General features: G+C 42.3%; 2 protein-coding genes and 1 non-coding gene across 3 annotated transcripts; 1 reads left to right on the forward strand and 2 right to left on the reverse strand.

The window, feature by feature from the left end:
- The first annotated feature begins 394 nt into the window (after positions 1-394).
- On the forward strand, positions 395-2,557 carry LOC118420137 (ribonucleoside-diphosphate reductase small chain-like). The gene is made up of 2 exons (XM_035826844.1): positions 395-487; positions 1,868-2,557. Exons 1-2 carry the CDS (start codon positions 395-397, stop codon positions 2,555-2,557), a joined length of 783 nt encoding a protein of 260 aa, XP_035682737.1.
- Positions 2,558-6,854: 4,297 nt separating this feature from the next.
- On the reverse strand, positions 6,855-19,215 carry LOC118418860 (leucine-rich repeat-containing protein 70-like). Its single transcript, XM_035824953.1, has 11 exons — positions 19,127-19,215; positions 18,055-18,156; positions 17,198-17,331; positions 15,710-15,842; positions 14,155-14,329; positions 12,513-12,882; positions 11,785-11,960; positions 10,868-11,323; positions 9,806-9,932; positions 8,816-9,068; positions 6,855-7,880 (listed from the first exon to the last, which is right to left on the reverse strand). The coding sequence occupies exons 2-11, from the start codon at positions 18,152-18,154 to the stop codon at positions 7,624-7,626; spliced, it is 2,181 nt and encodes a 726-aa protein (XP_035680846.1). The 5' UTR covers positions 18,155-18,156; positions 19,127-19,215; the 3' UTR covers positions 6,855-7,623.
- Trnar-ucu lies at positions 8,194-8,279 on the reverse strand. The gene is given in 2 exon segments: positions 8,194-8,229; positions 8,242-8,279. It is a non-coding gene; the product is annotated as a tRNA-Arg (tRNA).
- Positions 19,216-21,317: the final 2,102 nt, after the last annotated feature.

The raw sequence follows: 21,317 nt of genomic DNA on the forward strand, positions 1-21,317 counted from the left end.
AGTACGGCATACGTAGATGCATGATGTATACGAGATAAACGTACGATCCCTTAAAAACTTTCATGTGCGACAAATACATGTGTGCACATTAATATCTTATCATTTCCCTTCTGTCCACCGAACAAAAAGTATGCCTCACGTCTGCGAAATTTGTGATCGGGAATTTGATCGTGCGTTCAACCTCGAGCGTCATCTGGAAAGAAAACACCGAGACAAGTCAGGTGTTGCCTCGGGAGAAGTCGTCGTTGATGCCGAGACGGGCTCTTACCGAGAGCGCGATGTTTTTGACGACTCCGACGTGTCATCTGAACACGACACGGACACGGTTGGTTCCGAAGATGGGGATTCGACGGCGTCACAAGATGAAGAAAGCGTCTCAGACGCCGAATCTGTGATGGGCTCCGAGCAGGGAGACTCCACATCAGAAACCGACAGCAACCAAAGTGGTTCCGAGAGTGATACAGGGACAGATGTGTCCTCCGGGACGGTATCATCTTATGAAAGTGAACGTACCGGCTACGACAGCGGCTACCACAGCGGTGACGAGGAGGAGTGGACACTCTATCGAGACTGGTCCATCGCACTACCTCACCAGCCAGGCGATGTTCCTCAACGTGTCATCAAACAGACGAGGCGCGCTGGCAAAAAGTTTTATCTGATAGAGTTCGCTGCGTTGCCTCGTTACAGTAATGAGATTGTACACAGCAAGAACTGGGTCCCAGAACAGACATTGATGAAAAAATATGGTTACCTCGTCCTGAAGTAATGTGAGGTCGCCATATCGCTTGCAGTACATTTTTTCTTTCCTAATGTGATACTATTTCTGACATATAAGACGACATGTGCATTGTTTATGAATTCCTTAATACAATTTTGATCGCCGTCAAGTGATAGTAAAGTGTTAAGAAACAGGATCACCGTACACAAGTGTCTTTTGTGTTGTGTTGATATATGCCTACATAACAGACACGTACAAGGCTACTCCAAAGCAATGATTTCCTGCATGTACAAATAGATGGCATATGTTCGTACGTACATGACAAATATGCTTACCTATAACAAATATACTTACTCATTTACTCCGGAGCAGTTTTATTTTACTCCGGAGCAGTTTTATTTTACTCCGGAGCAGTTTTATTTTACTCCGGAGCAGTTTTATTTTACTCCGGAGCAGTTTTATTATACTCCGGAGCAGTTTTATCTTACTCCGGAGCAGTTTATTTTACTCCGGAGCAGTTTTATTTTACTCCGGAGCAACACGTATAGCTACTCCAAAGCAATGTTTCACTTCATGTACATATAGATGGTATATGTTCGTACGTACATGATAAATATAGTTACTTACAACAAAAATACTTACTCATTTACTCCGGAGCAGTTTTATTTTACTCCGGAGCAGTTTTATTTTACTCCGGAGCAGTTTTATTTTACTCCGGAGCAGTTTTATTTTACTCCGGAGCAGTTTATTTTACTCCGGAGCAGTTTTATTTTACTCCGGAGCAACACGTATAGCTACTCCAAAGCAATGTTTCACTTCATGTACATATAGATGGTATATGTTCGTACGTACATGATAAATATAGTTACTTACAACAAAAATACTTACTCATTTACTCCGGAGCAGTTTATTTTATTCCGGAGCAACACGTATAGCTACTCCAAAGCAATGATTTCCTGCATGTACATATAGATGGCATATGTTCGTAGGTACATGACAAATATGCTTACCTATAACAAATATACTTACTCATTTACTCCGGAGCATACTCAGGAGCAGTTTTATTTTACTCCGGAGCAGTTTATTTTACTCCGGAGCAGTTTATTTTACTCCGGAGCAGTTTTTTTTACTCCGGAGCAACACGTATAGCTACTCCAAAGCAATGAGTTACTGCATGTACTCCATTCTGAAATGTACAGTCTCTTAATCGACACCTACGTGAAGGATCCGCATGAGAGAGAGCATCTGTTCAGTGCCATTGAGACCATACCTTGTGTAAAGAAGAAGGCTGACTGGGCCCTAAAGTGGACCGGAGACGAGAAAAGCACTTTTGGGGATCGTGTGGTTGCCTTTGCCGCTGTGGAAGGGATATTTTTCTCCGGGGCCTTCGCAGCAATATTCTGGTTGAGGAAAAGAGGACTCATGCCGGGGCTAACTTTCTCTAATGAGCTGATCAGTAGAGACGAGGGTCTGCACACCGACTTTGCCTGTCTTATGGTCAGCTATCTGATCAATAAGCCTAGTCAAGAGCGCATTCACCAGATTATCGACGATGCTGTTAAGATTGAGCAAGAGTTCCTGACGGAAGCTCTTCCTGTGAAGCTGATTGGGATGAATCAAGACCTGATGAAACAGTACATCGAGTTTGTCGCAGATAGGCTGCTGGGCGAACTCATGTGCAGTAAGCTTTACAACAGCGAGAACCCCTTTGACTTCATGGAGAACATTTCTCTGGAGGGAAAGACCAACTTCTTTGAGAAAAAGGTGGGAGAGTATCAGAAGATGGGGGTGATGTCCTCCTCTGAACAACGGAAGTTCACGTTGGATGCTGTCTTTTGAAAGTACAGAATAAAAGAACGGTAAAAAATCAAACGGTCATTGTCATCTTTATTTTATACGATAGTGACTTAGAACCAGGCCAAATAAGGGCATGTCATTCACGATTGGAGAGGGGGAGGTTCATTTGGGGTGGGCTGGGGTTGTCATAGTTACCTTGCTCCGCCTGAATATATGATATCTGACCCTGACCTGCTCCTGAATAAATCATATGTGATCTCTGACCTGCGCCTGAATACATCATATCTGACCTCTGACCTGCGCCTGAATATATCATATCTGACCTCTGACCTGCGCCTGAATACATTATATCAGCAGGCGATGACCTTTGACCTGCGCCTGCTTGCGCCTGAATAATGGGACTCAGCGTGTCGCTACTATACTACTGACACAACATGAACTTACCGACCACTTAAACTCCATAGACCCCACGGGTAGTATCAAGTTCACCCATGAGAAAGAAGATCAGGGCACTCTACCCTTTCTGGACACCTTACTAGTGAGGAGAGAAGACGGCACGGTGAAACTTTTGGTCTACAGAAAAAAGACCCACACAGACCAGTATCTAGATTTCAATTCCCATCATCCGCTCCACCAGAAACTAGGAGTAATCAGAACGCTGATGGACAGGAGCAAAACAGTGGTCACAGAGGAAACAGACAGACAACAAGAGGTCAAACACATCAAACAAGCCCTGTCACTCTGTGGTTACCCAGACTGGACTTTCAAAAGAGTGCAACATCAGTCCAACAAACCTAAACCCAAGAAAGAAAAGAAGAAAGAAGAACAGAAGTCTAAGGGCATGATCATCATACCTTATGTCAAAGGCATTACAGAGACACTTGAAAGGATCTTCAGAAAACATGCCATTGCCACGGCAGTTAAGCCCAAGACCACGCTCAGAAACTTGTTGGTGCATCCCAAGGACAGACTGGAAGACTCCTCTAAAACAGACTGTGTCTACAAGATTCCGTGCAAAAGTTGTGACAAGGTGTACATTGGAGAGACGGGCAGGACTTTCAACACCAGACTTGAAGAACACAAAAAGGAGGCACAAAACATCAAAGGCAGTGCATACACAGGATCTCAGAAGAAGGCAGCAGAACAAACAGAGAACAAATCGGCAGTCACAGACCATATTCATAGAAACAATTGCGTAATAGACTGGGAGGGGGCAAGAGTCATTGACAGAGAGGAAAACAGAAGAACTCGATGGATTAAAGAAGCAGTTCGGATCAGAAAATCAGTGCCAGTCATGAACAGAGACGAGGGGGGATACAAGCTGAGCCACGTCTGGGATGGCATTCTTGCTGCTGCAACGCCACCTACATCGGCTATAAGTAGCAGCAAGAAGTAGTTCCCGTCATTCCACCCTGATGATGGTGTCTGACAGACACCGAAACGTCGGAAGTAAGTTATTTTCTGGTTGTGCTAAAAGAACCTTACTATATGAAAAGGTAGAAAGATCGATTGATTGACTAATTGATATTTCACCTGTTTAGGATGGGAAGAATGCAGTGGATGTCGCAAGAAACCGGGGGACGAAAAAGTTTTTGAAGGTATTCTAATTGCTGTCTTTGATCTATTATGAAACCAGCAAGACCACAATTCAGTAAAATTAACGATAAACGATATTATCATGCGATATACATAGTCTAGATGAGGGCCTTATGCTAGCATTAATTGTGTTGGAGTCATGGGGATATCAGGTTAATAATATGCAGTCTTTATATAATATCATGCCTCCTCGTATCTGCCAGTGTGATCGCGTGGCGCGGCGCAATCGACAGCGCGTTGGTCTCAGGCCCAAGAGGTCCTAAATTCGAATCCGACTGCCGTGTCACCGATCTTGTGCCCTTGGTAAAGGCACTTTACACAACTTTACTCACTTAAATCAGGTGTAAATGAGTACCTAGCTGCGGCTAGTTGCACTGACAGGCCTTTGTGGCAGGGACAGGCCATAGGGGTAGGTTCGGACATGACGCATCCGCCATGACACACGAGTCAGGGGTAGGAGGAACCCTTGCATCCTTCGTCGGAAGTCCTCATAGGAAACGGAAACTTAGAATAACAAAACCTACATCTGCCGGTGCCGTATTACACGTTGCAAACAGTTGTCCATGTAGGACTTAGTGCGCCAGTGGACGAGAGGTTGGAGAAGGAAGTGCACACGCACCCTCCTTCACATTAAAAATCCAAGTGCAGGCCAGGCAGACGGGTCGCCTATTAAACGCACCCTGTCTGCCTACCATTGTCTTCCGTGACAGACGGATGCCAAAAACCAAAATGTATCTGCATCCAGTGCCCCTTTAGCTAACATTTATTTATTATAATGCAATAGACACCCATCCGTGAGATCACAGTAAAGTTCGGCAGATTACAGCGACATTGCTCTATTGCGAAAAGAGTTCTATTCAATTTGTCAATGTATCCCACCTAGCAAAATAAGTAGAAATCGAAAATGTACCCTGTTTAAATGTACGCCTACCCTGTTTTGAAAGAAAACATAAATAAATGAATAAATACGTACATGAATTTTTTTTCTCTTATCCTGCAGAAGTCTGCTGGGGTGAAAGAGCGCTGTAGCCTGTCGTGAAATGGGAGTCTTCGGTAAACTTTATAAAATATGCCATACTCTTTGTTAAGTGTATAGCAATAATCTGATACCTTTAGCTTATTCAAGCTTAATCACCTTTAAAATGTATACATGTAATGGATTTCAAGTCAGTATATAGCATTATATTCATACGTTTTAAACAGATGGGATAATCTCTACAAAAGAGACTCGAAAGATAATGCTGGTACAAAACATTAGATGAGCAAGAGTTATGACATAACTCTTGCTCTGCACTTAAAAAAACAGACATGTTTGTTCAAAAGTCACCAAGTCGTTAGTTTTTGCAGCTGCAGCAGATAAAGCTTTAGAATTCAAACGTCTTGAATACAGTGTCAACGCTGTTGCCTATTCCTCTTCCTTTGGAAGTGACCGCTATCAACCAGCTAATAATTCTCTCACTTGTAAATGAAAAGGGTGAGGTCACCAGCCCAGGTCTATGTTTCAGATGAGTTCGAAGGCCATTGACACAAAAATATCAATGGTGGTGCCTTTAACAGTCACTTTAGTTAACAAGTTCCAGCCTCTGACTGTACGTGGTATAGGAAGTAAGACTTGCGGTATAGTGTCCCACCGTTGGGTTGTACAAACTGCTGGTCGTGAGAGCGTCTCGCTCGGGGTGGGGCGGGCCGTAGTTTGCCCTTGAAGCTATCTGTGGAGACCATATTATGCAGTTTTTCTTCTAGCATGGAGACTCGGTCACTTTAGATGCTCTTTAGATGTCTTGGTGCGTGGGTAGTGCCTCATCACAAAGCGTGCTGCTTCGCTCTAAACCGCTTCAAGTCTATAGACTTCTAGTTGTGTGTGAGGATCCCATACAGTTGCTGCGTATTAGAGTTTGGGTCGTACGCACGCTTTGTATGCCATTTCTTTGATGCGCCTGGAACTGATCTTTCGATTTTGCCTCAAGAAGCCAAAGGTCTTATTGGCTTTATTGCACAAGTTGTTAATTGTGCTCTTTCCAAGTAAGGTCTTTTATAATAGTGACACCTAGGTACTTCACGCAACTGTTGCTAAAGCGTATCCATGAAGTTGGTAGTCATGCTGGATGACAGCCCTATTCCGCGTCACACGTAGCTGACATTTATGATCTATGTCATACGTAAGTATGTCATACTCTTTAGTTGAAAATAGTTTGTTGTGACGATAATAAGATCAATCAATTAAGTATAATTGTTTACATTTGGATACTTCTTACTTTGTTATTCTAGATGTCATCCATTTTAGTTTTTTGTAGTTTTTACTTTGATTTGTATTTTTTCGTGTGTGTTGTGTAAGTTTGGAATGTTTTGTTATGTTATGTTTCAAATCATACATTTTCAACATGGATCATATTAAGCACGTAGCCAAAATGTATGATGACAATGTAGACAGTAAATTTCCCTACCATTTCTTTACATGGTTAGGTCGCTTAACAGTATGGTGTCATGGCGTCCGGAAGAAAGGGGAACTGTAAAAAATAGATACTATGTCATAGAATGTGCTACGTATATGGATAGATATTACATGAGATATTTTCCAGCTACTTTGCATCCAATCTATCAGTATCAAGTAACTTCAAATTATTAGATATGATTGTAATTGTTTTTACAAAGCTACCTGTCAATATGAATAAAAACGCGCCAAATATTTTTTTTTGCACACAAGTCATGTTTATTATTAATATTAGGTATAAGATTACACTGCCAAACATTTTCTCCAAATATAAAAAAAAGTTATGCAACATTGTCATTGACACGTGCTAAATACAATTAAGACCATCAGGTTTTTTGACGACTTAACCTTTCAAGCAACTGAAACCATAACCTATTATTCACATGGTTTTTCAAAAGCTTAATTCCTAACAGAAAATGAATATCCGCATTTATCTGCCTATAACAATAGAAATAAGCCATACTTGGGACAAACAACAGCTGATATCGTAAATAAATGAGCCAAAAGAGATGAGTCAGTAAGATTCACATATAACTTACTTGATTACATGAAGAAAATCATTCAGGTACCCCCAACTGGTGCATAGTCAAAAGAAAAAAAAATTGGCTTCATTAAAAAATCTACGTAATCAGGAACGATAAAAAAATGACTGAACACACAGAAAAGCATATACCAAACATCTTCTAATCTGACTTTGAAAGCCTTAGCTCAAGGATTGAAAAATATTTTTTTGGAGCTATGTAACGATTCACATTATGGCCTCAATTCATGTTAAAGTGGAGCAAACTTGATAAGCGCTAGGATGTCATCCTTACAATCAAGTCAAGTGTCCTTCCAATACCTTGCCCGACAACCCGTGAATAACAACCTACTGCCCTTACGGCCTGAAAAGACCATTGGGCTACCTCTATTTTCTGCCTGATCCCGGTGTATGTGCCACTGATAAAATTTCCAACTTGAGTACAGTGCTACATTTTTCTCTTCTGTCTTAAAGCAAAATTAAAAAAAAGTCACAGTTAGCTCAAACAAAAGTGTCGGCTATAGGAGCGGAGCTTGTCCTGGGAAGGAAATACGGTTGGATCTCATCTTGCATCTTCTTCGGCTCTTCGTCATCATCGGAGATGAGCTGGTCCTTGTCCGTCGGGGAGGTGCCGATCTCAGACTCCACCATGCTGTCGCGCACGGAACTGCAGCCAGACGGCCGAGGCGTGTCGGCCGGGTCACAGTTCACGGGGTCACAGGTCACGTTGTAGCTTCCATGGGAACAGGTGTCGCTACCTGAAAAGAAGTTTAGGAGTGACTCATTATATAATTTATAGTAACTAGAAACAAAAGGGCCGATCCCTCTCCTTTCACAACTGATGACCCCTAAAAACCTGTCTACCTTCCACCACCCCACCCCCCACCGCCAAAATCTGGTGTCGGTTTTGCACCTAGGTAGGTTGATGAATGTCCTCTGTAATTCACAACGTGCAGCAAGGAACGTCTTTAATTGAACCAATTAACCGTTATTTGATCCCATGTCTGCAAGCCAAATCATTTGGCCATTGACGGTCATTGAACTGTACTGTGCCGTGTCAAAAAAAATCGACGACCACGGTGGGACTCGAACCCACAACCTCCGAATAACTGAGCCCACTAGAAGTCCGGTGCGCTAGTCCATTGCGCCACGTGGCCGACTATGTTGCTCATATGACGCATGAGCGTACTTCTCCCATCACATTTAGTTCCAGTGCTGTAACATACGTTACTTTTACTGTATCTACTTCCATCTACTAGTGTTAGTATTGGTATTTATAAATGCTAATACTAATTAACTGTAATGCTGCTGTTGATGACACTACAGCACTACTTCTACCGTTTCTACGTCTAGCAATTCAACTGCTATTATACACAATTAATACAAAAAGGACTACTACTATTAGTAGTGCGACTAATAGTACTGCATTACATTACTACACCCACAACTACTACTACCTCTACTTCTACTTCCACTACTACTGAATGTACTGCATCTAGCAGAGACAGTTTTTGCACTACACTATATACTATGGCTGTTGCTGCTTCCGCTACTTCTACTACGATGACTGCTGCGGCAACAGGGCCCTTACTACAGCTGCTATTACCTGTCTACCTAGTCATCCTTTGCCGTTACTGTTACTTTCTAGATAAATTTGACCCAGCAGGTGACTTATTAAACACGGTTCCAGTACCTGCGGACGACACTGTATCCTCAAACTTGCGTCTCCTAAACTGGTTCTGCCGTCGGCGGATCCAGAAGATTCCGATGACAGTGCAGCCAGTAAAGACGACCATGGCCACCGCCACCCCGATCAGGATCGGCGCCAGGTCGCTGCCCCCTCCGCCGCGCGTCGCCGCCGGTTGGCTCGGCTGCGCGGGACGTGTGGCGTCCTCCACGCACTGGCTGCGCTGGATGTGCGAACAACGCAGTCCGTACAGGGATACCTTCATGACGGAACGAATGAAGGAAAGATTAGAAGGATAATAAAATGAATTGATAAAGGAGGAAATGGATTAATAAGTGAATGTACAGCTGATAAAAGTATATGAGTGAATAAATGAATGAATGAATGAATGAATGGATAGAACGAGCTTATAAACCGTTGCGTGCTGTGGTTACGTAGAGTAAAACACAAAAGCTATTTTTTTTTGTTATAATTAACAGAGGCGGTGTGCGGTATCGACTTCCTGGCACCCTTGGCCTATTGCTTACGTCGCGTCCATAAGGTTGTCGGCCAATTTTAGAAAGACCGCAAAAGGACAATAAAATCCCCGATAGGCTCATTTCCTGGTTGAAAGGTTTGATTTTGCATATGTAGCATAGACGCGGTTCATACATGTAATAGCCTGGTATCCAGCCGTATTATTATTATAGCTCCCGAGTCACTTCTGTACTACAGAAGGACAGAAGAGACCCAGGGGCTTTAATACGTCTGGATACCAGGCTATATATGCATTCATTTAACTTTAAATGTCGTACATGAAATGTCATAAAATATCTATTACATTCGAGGCATAATGTAAATGCATTTAAGTTCGCGGGGATTTACTTTCGCAGTAGGGGGAAATGGAGTGTTCGTGGTGGTTTTCAGTTCGCGGTAGTCTGAAGTCTCATACTATAATAAAAAAAAAATGTAAAAAAATGTAAAACCACCGCGAACATTTCTGCATTTAGTACCAACCTCCACGCAGAAGATGTACATTGTGTCCGGCTTTAGCGTGGTCATCACGAACTGACTGACATCCGGCTTCACGTCCAGCGACCGCCACTTGTATCTGGGACCGAACGGCTTGTACTGAATATGGAACCTGAAAACATGAGGCTCGTAGCTATGTACTTGTATGTCAGGTTGATCGAGTTATCACATCCAAATAAATGTACATTTATTAGATGCAAGTTTATCCCTAGTTCCCAGCTCTCTACTTGTACCTTATGTAAAACGTGCGTAGAAATCAAGCACTAAGTGTTAATCAATAAGTGTCATTCCAGATACGGCGGCCATCTTGGAATTCCCGAGGCCATTGCACCAAAATGAGGCTAGTCTGTCCCCTTTGTATTATGCTCAAGTATAGGTAGGCCATATTCAGTGGTAGTTTTGTCACTACAACTTGAAATACTGCAGAATATGTGCCTGTCATGTGCCTGACGGTCAGGTCAGAGGTCACTGGGAGATCACTTCGAAGCTCATGCAGCATCTCTGTCCCGAAAGCAAGGACCTCCAGACTGCGCAACTCATTCCTACACTATACAATCAGACTGTACAACAAATCACTGACTGATGCCTAAGTCTTTTTTATTTGTCTTTGTACTGTGTATTTCAAGCGTACTTGTGTCTATTTGTTGTAAGAATTTACTAACATTGTAAAATCAACGGCATTCAGAGCTGCTTCTGCTAAGAATGAACTCTGTAATGTTGATTTTAATGAATAAAGAAGAAAGAAGAAGAAGAAGAGAAAATATTGATTTGGACATTTGATTTCCATTTTGGCAATTTTATTCATTTTCATTTTTTGGTAGGTGTGTTGTGCTATAACTAGTCGGCCTCGTAGAGTAACTAGATTTCTGTTGCCGGCTCCCCTCAGATTGTATCTGATCTGTGAAGTTTTAATAGATAAATAAATAAATAAAAATAACTAACCTGTCCGGGTTTGGGAAGGTGGAGACGCATTGCAGGATGATCGTGCGGGTAAAATTTGCATTAATGTGTCTCATTTACATAAATGGCCAGTGTGCTATTACTAACCTGTCCGGGTTAGGAAAGGTGGAGACCCACTGTAGAGTGATGCTTCTGGAGCTGATGTTAGCCACGCTGGGGAAGAGCGTGTACATGAAGCAGTCGCTATGCGGAGGAGTAACGGGCACCGGGAGATCCCCAGGCGGGTCCGCATCCGCGGGTCTCCGGGAAGGCCCTGTCGTCCTCTCCGGTGTACGTGGAGGGGATACTGTCTTCTTTGGTGGCGGTTTCATTTTTGTCACGGCGCCTGTAACAAACCGTTCCTTGGTTGTGAGAGGTGCCTGGGTCACGCGAGGTGTCTGGGGGTTAGTTGAGGCTGCAGTACTGGTGGTAGCCGCTGGAGTGGAGGAAGACTTCGGGCAGCCAAGCTCATCGTCGGTAACCGTCTTCAACTCCCGGTCTGCTAGATCGGCAGGTGAGGCGCACTCCAGGTATGCGCGGACGTATGTATTTTCAAGGAACTGTCTGTAAAGGATAGATTTTTTTAAAAACTTTAAAAGGTTCTTTAACTTAGTTATCTCTTTTTATAAATTCTGTTTGTCTGAGATTGCAAGAAATGTAACTGGTACTTGCAGTATCTCTTCTAAACAACGTCAATATCAAAATACGCAAAGAAAAGCCAAAAGCAATACAAGACACCATGCAACCTAATAAAAGTTTGCGTAGAATGACATTTGTATCCGTAGGCCACCGTACAAAAAGAACCAACTGCAGCTACTAGAGCTAGCTCTGAGACGTCAATGTCATCTTCAAAACTGTTAAATACATTTCAAAACATGGATGGATCTTCAGATATTTGGTCAGGTCTCGTCAGTTCCGTAGCCGGTGGTCATTATATATAAGGGGCAGTAAGACTGATATAATGTCCTTGATATTTAAAAAAAAGTAGCTTTATCACTGCTTTCTGTATAATCGTGTAGGCGTACCTAAAGTGCCTAAGCTGACAGGTACAATTCCAAGGATTTTTGTCCAGGTTGAGCGTGTGTAAGTACCGTAGCGAGGGGAACACGCTACTGTCAAGTGTCTGCAGACTGTTGTTGAACACGTCCAGAACCGTTAGGTCACGCATCATCGCAAGGCCCTCTGGCGGTAAGTCCTCCAACTGCAGCGAAGAGGTGCATTGCCCATTGTATAGTACAGGAAAAGCAGTGGAAGCTGAAATGCACTTTATTTGCCATTGTTCACACTACAGTATCGAAGGAGACAAAAATATTTAAGCTAGTCAACAAAATTTTTCCCAGCTTTGCACATCGTACCGAACTACAAAAACTGTCTTCCTGTTATCACCACCCTATCAGTGATGTCTCCCAAAATTTCGGGAATTTCATCCTCCACTGCTTACAGTAAAGAAATCATACCCGATAGCATTTATTTTAGATCAGAAGTATCACTAGTTGATTACCGCTATTTTACTTAATGTCTACTTTGTTATCGTATACCATTCAGTATCATTATCATCATTGTACTTTCATGTATTTTTGCAATTAGCCTTCGGCCTGAGTTTGCAATAAGGATTCAGAGTTGTTACAACTGTGCCGTTCAAATAAAGAAAAATTTGGGCTGTGCCTAGCCTATAATTATTTTGGATTATTGTCAATGTTCTCAACTCGCTTAGCTCATTGTTTTCACCTTCTTACCTTACTATTGTTCTCACCTGGTTATTATTCAGCTCCAACTCTTGAACCCTTTTCAGCGGCCTGAAGACTTCCGGATCCAGCGTGACTAGATTGTTGTTTTGAAGAAAGACGTATTTCAGATCGTTCAGACCGACAAACGCCTTGTTCTCTATCTTAGACAGTGCCATGTCTTCCATCAGGAGATACTTGAGAAGGTTCATGTTCTTAAAGCTCTCGTCTGGGAGGGTTAAGATCGGGTTGGAGGACAGCTCAAGGCGGTACAGCCCCGACAAGATCTCGAAAGACGCCTTAGGTAGCTCCGTGAGACAGTTGTTGTCCAAGTAGAGATAGCGGAGGGCCTGGAGGCCAGTAAAGGCACCGGGAGCAATGGACGAGATACAGTTGCCGCTGAAGTGGAATAAATGAATGAATAATCATAACATTTTTCATCTGGCATCCAAGTGATCAAATTTAAAACACATATCCTTTATCTTCTGCTGTTAATGGATTACGTTTGAACGATGTGTAGGTAACATTGTACTTTTTTGTTTAGTTGATTGGTATACTATACACTATCTGTATTATGATCATGATAAAGTATTGAAACTATTAGTGTCTGATTCATTTCAGTCCAAAGTTGCTAAATTACATAATACGTTCCATCCCTTTAATCGAAACACATAAAAGAACATACAAAACTAGAGAAATTCTTACCCACAGACCCTTTTTAGTAGGACCTTAGTCTGAAAGACAACTTATGAGAGGGTGATGCGGTACAGTCAAAGACGCAGGTCTGTGCAGCACGAGTTACTACTATAAAGGACTGATAAAAATAAAACTATTTCATCATTAGAGCTTTAAGATACCTCAGAAACATTGCCTGCTGCTGATTGTCTGAGTTCTTGTACGTTTCAAAAACTGCCCTTGCATGTTTTATTTCAACATCGTGAATTTTCAAAATGTAAGCCCTGGTTTACATGCTTTATGTGTATCTGTAACAATCAACTCAGTTTAGTACTGTACTGTAATATGACTAATCTCCAAGCAGATCCTATGGAGCCAAGATAGTATAAAAGCTGGCTTAGCCGGCTAAGGGAGTCAAACGGGCACCGGTAAGGTTGATACGATACATTACGCACCGTGGCTCTGGTTGGAGAGTATAATATGACGTACATGAGCTGACATAATGAAAAGTTGACATCGTTTCTAGGCCTCAACATTTGGTGGTATGAATCAATAAATCAAGTATGTGGTTGACAGTTAAATAAAAAAGGAACAAAGTTTTGATTACAGTAAAATTTCATCACCCTTACATATCGTGGCGACCATAAGGAAAGCTTATTTAAATGCAGAATATGTTTGCTTTCGCATTCGTCTGAGCCTACCAACCTCCTACGCAGAGACATCCAACGGCGAAACCACCTGTCTGGATGTACCCTGCTTTCTCAACCTTCACCCTTAGTTCATGACTACCCTGCTTATAAATATTAATGAGCTTACCCTTATAAATGCAAGACCCGTTTTGAAAACTGAAAGGCCATTTCTCTGATTGGCTGACAGCTGGTTTGGGGTGGGGGCGTTAACGTCCACAGGGACTATTTGTGACGGTTGAGAAAGCAGGGTACATCCTGCCAGGCGGTTTCGCTATTGGATGTCCCTGCATGGGAGGATGGAGCATACCTGAGGTAGAGCGAGTTGAGGCGGGAGGGTCCCTTGAACGTGTCGTTGTGCAGCGCCGTCAGGTTGTTGTAGCGAAGGTGCAGGAACACCAGGTTCGTCAGGATACTGAACGTCCCACCCTCCATGTTCCCGATAAAGTTGTTATCAAGGAACAGGTAAACAAGGTTGTTGAGACCTAAACAAAAATAAAGAAACCCTATGTAACTTAAATCTTCATGATTAAACTATGATATAGGCCTATTCACTTTGTTGGAAAAGGTCAAATTCTAAATTTTATATTTATATGCCTGGTCCCTTCAACTTTTAAATTCATCCATAATGCATCACACTTCACATGCGCACTTCGAAATATGGACTGACTTTGTGTTTCGTTCTTTCCCTTTGTCATACGGTGTCTTTTTTATCCTCACATATTATCGAACTGTTATTTATAGATTTTATACATAGAAATTAGAAACATATATCGATTCCAGTAACTGCAATAACGTTTCTGACGGATTTTTATAGCTTTCGAATCGTTTGGTATTAGTTTTATTGTTTGGCATTGTTTGAATTCTTCATTCGGCAATAGAAGCGGCGAATGTTGCCAGAGTCAAACGGCAGATACATATCTCGAAAATGCGAGTCTGCGAACTCCAAATGGCATTTTGAGCCGGGATACAGCATATGTTCTCTCAATAGGTACATGGCTATTAGTATGTCACCGAGCCTCCTTTAAATTGATTTTTCACTCGATCCTCCAAGGATTTTGGAATTAGGTGACCTATCTGGCGATCAACAAAAATCGGTAGAAGTATATTGAAAGTGGCTTTGACATAATTTTAGGTAAATTTGCAGCCAAAGTGTGAGACTGATTGAATGATTCGATTGACCGTGGTCTAGACGCCTCCTTGAGCACGGGACCCCCGTTTTACGTCCCTCCCGGAAGACGATATCGTTGAATGCTTCGTGAGGCTGTTGTTCTGACCCATCCAAGAACTGATCGGACTGCGCGTTCCTTAACGTCCGGGATCGAGGGATCGGGTGCATCCAACGCGCCACGCAGACGTAGCTAACTCCGGCTTCACGCCATGTTTATGAATAGATAAACTAAAAACCATATCCAAAAGTCCAATCCAGAATGTATTCTTTTCGAAAAATTCCGCATACAAAACAAATAAACAATATTCGCAGTTCCAATTGCAAGTTGAAATGCGCATGTCTAGGTGTCAAAGTGCGTGAGCATTCAAACTGTGAATGGGCTTATACGAAGATAAAGTAATCTGTGTATGAAATCACTAAGTATAAAATGAAGTAGTGTATCACTGCGTATAAAATTTAGTGGTGTACAAAATCACTGCTTGTGGTGTCGGGGTGGTGTAACTTGTAGAGGTGTAAAAATGTGTACCTGACTTCGGTCGGGGAGGTAGAAGACTACATTTACCTTCTGTCTGTACCGTGTACATGTATGCGGCACTGTTAATATAAGTTGCAAAACTTGAGTGCAGTGCCACATTGTCCTCGTCTGTCCAAAAGCAAAATAGAAAAAAAAAGATCACTATTTAGGTTTGCTCACCTCCAAACGTCCCCGCCGTGAGCTGTGTGAGCTTGTTCTCGGACAGGTACAGGTACATCAGGTTGGTCAGTCCGGAGAACGCCCCGTCCTCGATAGCTACGATGTTGTTGGAATGAAGATACACCAGGCTGAGCTGGAGGAAAAGGGGAGGGGGAGATTAGACCCACGCTACAGTTTTCATTGCAACTGTACTACTACACATAGTAGTATAGTTTTCTAATAGTCTACTGCAGAAGTCTGCTACATCGTATATAGCACTACATTGTACAAGGTACACATAAGGTATACGTGGGCACATCCAGATTTAACTATAAGGGTCCTTTGTCGCGCCGTATTTCTGCCACTGCAAATTATTTGCCCCAACACATCCTGCCAATTATTTGCCCCAACACATCTTGGGGGTTACAAAATACTTCAAGGGAGAGAATTGTGTTACACTTGTAGAACATACGAAATTTTAAAGCAATTTTGGGCGAATTTGGAATGAGGGGTTGCCCTATTGAGGCAAATCATTGCTCTTGCCAGCCATTCAATATTCCCACATTCAAGCGGGCAAGCCACACCACGAGAAGAAGAGAAACTGGCCGAGGGAAATATTCGTGGTACGTATACGTAGTACAGCCAGCAGAGGTTTTCTTGCGGCAGTCGAGCGTGGTTTTGTCATACAGAACTCAGCTGTTATTTGACAGGTAAAGGTTTTCATAGATCCTTATCGACGGTCGGTTATACAATAGCCAATTGTACATCAGATAAGTTGTTGGCGTGCAGGTTTAACTAAATGAAAAGTGCCTACGTTGGTAAATGTCGCTACAGGGCGCTATTGTGCTATTTCAACATGTCTGGTCCCATGATGACAGTGAGTAAAACGTAGACGAAATATTCAGGTATACACGTGTAACATGGTCGCAGTCCGTACCGTGCGGGACCACATATACATCGTTGGCGCACAGGTTAAACAGAGTTGAGGGTTAGTACTAGGGCTGGGTACCGGTATGGTGCACCAGTACAAAACCGGTTTTTCTCAATGGACCGGTCCAGAAAAACAGGACCTGAAAAAAATTCGGACCGGAAGTTGGACCGAATGGAATTCACACGTTTTCGGGGTTACCGGTCTAGGCAAATAATAAAAGCAAAGCAGAGAAGACTCTATAGTCATTTTTACCAAATTTTACAGTCAATCGTACAGAGGTAGTTAGCCTTGTATGATTTTTAAAACGCCAGTGGGAGTCGAATACTACACAAAACAGATTTCTGTGTAGCAAAATGAATCATTGTTTTGAGTATCGTCCATTCACTAGTTTTTACATAATGAATCAGGTCTAGGCTCAAGTCCGGACCTGCACCTGAACTGAACCTGGACCTGAATTTTCTTTACCGGTACCCATCCCTATAATGATAGTAAACGCTGGACGTTATACGGACAGTTTTTATATTGCTACTACCATGCTGGAGATGCAAAACAGGAAACAGAACCACAAACATCGTTACCTGGTCGTGTTGCTCGAAGGCGTCGTGCGGGACCACGGACAGGTTGTTCGCGTGCAGGTTCAGCTGAGTGGTGTTGTCAGGAATATTGGTCGGGATGGCCGTCAGGTGCTGATGGTTGCAATACACTGTGCGGCCTGCAGGGGGCGTAGAACAGACACCGTTAGTTACCACAACTGTTGATTACCACAACTCGGCACGCACACGCACACACGCACACACACACACACACACACACACATACACACACACACACACACACATACACACGCATACACACACACATACGCACACACACACACACACATACACACGCATACACACACACATGCGCACACACACACACACACATACATGTACGGGCGCGCACACACACACACAACACACACACACACAACACATACGCACACATATAACAGAAATTTCGGCTGCCTTTCATTCTAATAACATCCGGCGTTCCAGATGTACGATAAGAGAGCAGGAAGTACATTCTGCAAAAACAAAGGAACCCCCCCCCCCCGAAAAAATTCATTTTGAAAAGGCCAGAAAGGTTGAACAAAAGGCAGAACACCATTTTTTTTAAATATTTGTTCTTGCACATTGATATACTTTTGCAACATTGATATCCGATTTGCGATATTTTTCCCGAATTTACGGCACATAATTACTCATTTTACAGCTGCTTTGTACGATTTACAGTATTGTTGAAAGTGCTGTCACTTTTAAACGGCCGAAAATGGACATGCACCGGATGTCAATCATACGATCAATTCAAAATGGCGACAGGTAACGCTAAATATGAATTTCTCTGCATACGCGTGTTTTGAAGCATAAGCCTTCTCACTACTCGACGTTCTCACCTGTACACCAGCATCCTTTAGGACAGGCGTTGGACTGGGCGTCGGCCAGTTTCCATGGCAACGCCAGCAAGGTCAACAGTATGGCGAGTTTTGGAAACATGGCTGCGTAAAAGATTGGGAAAGTTCTATTTCATTGAAAGCGGAGACAGTATTTCTTAATCTCCAGGCAGATCCCAGATGACATAAGATAGTACAAAACTGGCCAAGGAGTGTCGTCATCCAAGAGGTGTCCATTTGCCCGGTAGCCAAACACACTCCTAGGCCGGCTTCACTCCTCTGCCAGCGTTTGATAATATCATATACTACCGTGGGTTCTGCTTCGAGATTACGAATTTCTCAGATAAAATGCTCGTCTTTCAGACGTTCAATGTTTTAAGATAACGTCGTAGTTAACCTGAATGCCCAAAATCCTCTCGAGGCACAGTTTATATATGCTTTATATATATATTCATGTGACTACCTGAAGGATGGATTGCAACGATGACAAAAGCGGACCTTGTCGACTCGATGGACGAACAACAACATGTATATGCTGGGGTATTAAATACGTGACGCTTGTGGTAACATAGTCAGCTCAGAGATCAAGTATGATGTAAGCTCAAGTTATAATACTGCAGAGTAACCTTTGGTTTTGTAAGGTACCACTCTCCTGATTGTTGTCATATGTTCAAGTGGGGTATTACATACAAGCATTGTTGCCATGGTCAATAGATATATGTAGATCGAAAGACACTGTATTTCGGACATGAAATTAAATATGAAATTGGTACAACCCCCCTCCCTTCCCATAAAACTGACCGGAAGAACTTTTTTTCATACTCGTGATATCAATCATAACGGAAAATAACATTAAAAAATACATCCAAGGCTTGAATAGAATGATTTCAATAAAGTTTTTTTTCTTATTACTAGTCATAGTCAATTAGAAGGCAAACCTGCTTTTAGAGAAAAAAAAAACAAGCCATCAAGACAGCTGAGAACGCTGCATACGGTAAAAAAACTTTAAGAAAACTAAAATGTTATAATGTATTTATTTTCAATTTCGCTGATTAATAAAAATAATGGGTCTTACCTTGTTCAGAAGAGTTGATATATCGTTTTAGTTGCAAGGGCTAACAAAGCGAATGATGAAGCCCTCGTAAGATTTGATGCTTTTGTACGAGAGTCAAGAAAACAAATAGCCTCAAAGTGTCACTCAAAGGCGCGCCAACCGAATTTGCATATCTAAATTTGTGACAGTATCTGTAAATATCTTGGGTGGGTCCAGTTTGAACCAAGGTTGTGTAGGTTTCTAACGAGATCTGAAATCTTTTTCTAAACTTGTCGTATGTAAATTTTCTATTCGTTCTTTTTTTCATAAAGTCAATTAATGTGATTCACAAATCATATTGATAATGAAAAGATAATAGTTATACAGTCAAAACCCGTCAATGATTTTAAAATGCTTATTGAAAGAATAATCCCCGGTATTCAATGGTATCTCCCAGTTTCCCGCCCAACTCGTTGCGGGTCTGACTGTGAGAGGAAGCTGTTTCCCCACCTTCCTGTTTGGCAATTTTATCAGAGGCAACAGACGGGACATGGGAGGAAGTTTCGGAGAAGGCTTTTATAAGAGGTGTGGAGAGATCTTTGTATAACGCCTGACATTGGCGATATCATAAGAAAAGTGGCGGTCATAACGCTTTTGGCTGATTGTGCAAATCAAAGATATGGCCCCAATGCGAATTACGGTATTGTTCCTATTTATACCCCTGTCACATTTGGTGAAAATCGAATGGACGACGATTCTGCGGCAATCGCCCGTGCCTCGCTTATGATAACTTTATTGCACAACAATTGTACAAGGTAAAAAGTATGGCTTATTTGTGACAAGGACGGTTTTCAGGTGAGACATACGCGCAACCCTCTGTCGATCTTAAATTTGGCCGATCTTCCATCAATACGCCCGAAGATCGTGGATGAGATAACAGGGGTATTAGGACCTGGTCATATACGCCGTATAAAAATTGCAGGATAGCAAACTGAGGACATTTTAAAGATTATCGTGTTATTCAAACTTCAGACGAATTATTACGGAAATGTACTTGGCTTTTACTTTTTAGGATTCACAGTTAGTGAGGCATTTCTGTCAGTTAGGACTGGAAGGACTGGCAACAAGTACATTGAAAGAAGTGCATCACTTTGGCTTGAACCCCGAGTATTATAAAGACTTTAATTCTAACCCCTAATGAAATACACCTCGAAAAAACACCGATCTGAAAGCCTATGCAAATGCTGATATACATGAAAAGGAGACGGTCGTTTCGAAAGGCGACGACCGTTTACGAGCAGTGTAGCGAAGAGCTAAAGCTAAGGGCACAACCCGCCATACGTGCAAATAAGTGCTGTCTACGTGCCAAAACGTGGGCAATCTTTTGGGATCCGTAAGTGGTAAGTACCGTCCCGCCATCGGGCTGCGTATATGCCCCCCGTACATGCCAAGAAAAGGTACGGACAAATTGCACGTACGGTAGGTTTTGCTACTGGCTTAATTAAGAAAACACAGATTACGAGAGAGACGTATATCATACTAGATGCCGCCGAGCCCGACCCTTCATCTGATTGGAGATCAGATAAACAAACATCAAACGGACGTTCCCGGACGTTAAGTAACCCCTTGGAGGTTATTATCAACCGGCAGGTTGTTGTCCAGTAATCTCCTCTTTTCACACTGTGCGTGCCCGAAGCGGTTCCGTAGGGAAGTTTCCTTCAGCATTGGGGTGGGGGTCCGGGTGGGGGGCACATATAAGAATACAAGCAGATATAAGAATCCGGTTTCACTGTGAATCTCGCCCCCGGACCCCCAGCCATCTCGCCCCTGGGGAGACAGGTGAATACAATGAAACATATCTTATATCGAGAATCAGGTATATGCAATAATGGGAATACATGGGACCCAACCCTCGGAAACAAATTCAACTATCTTTTTACCATGAAATTACGTTAATATTGATGTTATTTTTTTAATTCACATTTATTTAACGAGGATTTGACCAAAAGCAAAGTTGCTTATCTGAGTCTTCTCCTCTTACACATGACAAAAATAAGGACACACATACAAAATAACGAACACTGTTAAAATAAAAATAGTCAAAATATAATGATAACGACGTGAAAATAAACAAGGAATCAAGTAACAGAGTGAACGTGCAGCTGGTTAACAAACTTAGGAATAATCAAATAAGGCTATATAATCAACTAAAACTAAAATCGACCTTCTGTGA

Source organism: Branchiostoma floridae, chromosome 7 (genome assembly GCF_000003815.2).
Source record: "Branchiostoma floridae strain S238N-H82 chromosome 7, Bfl_VNyyK, whole genome shotgun sequence".
NCBI lineage: Eukaryota > Metazoa > Chordata > Leptocardii > Amphioxiformes > Branchiostomatidae > Branchiostoma > Branchiostoma floridae.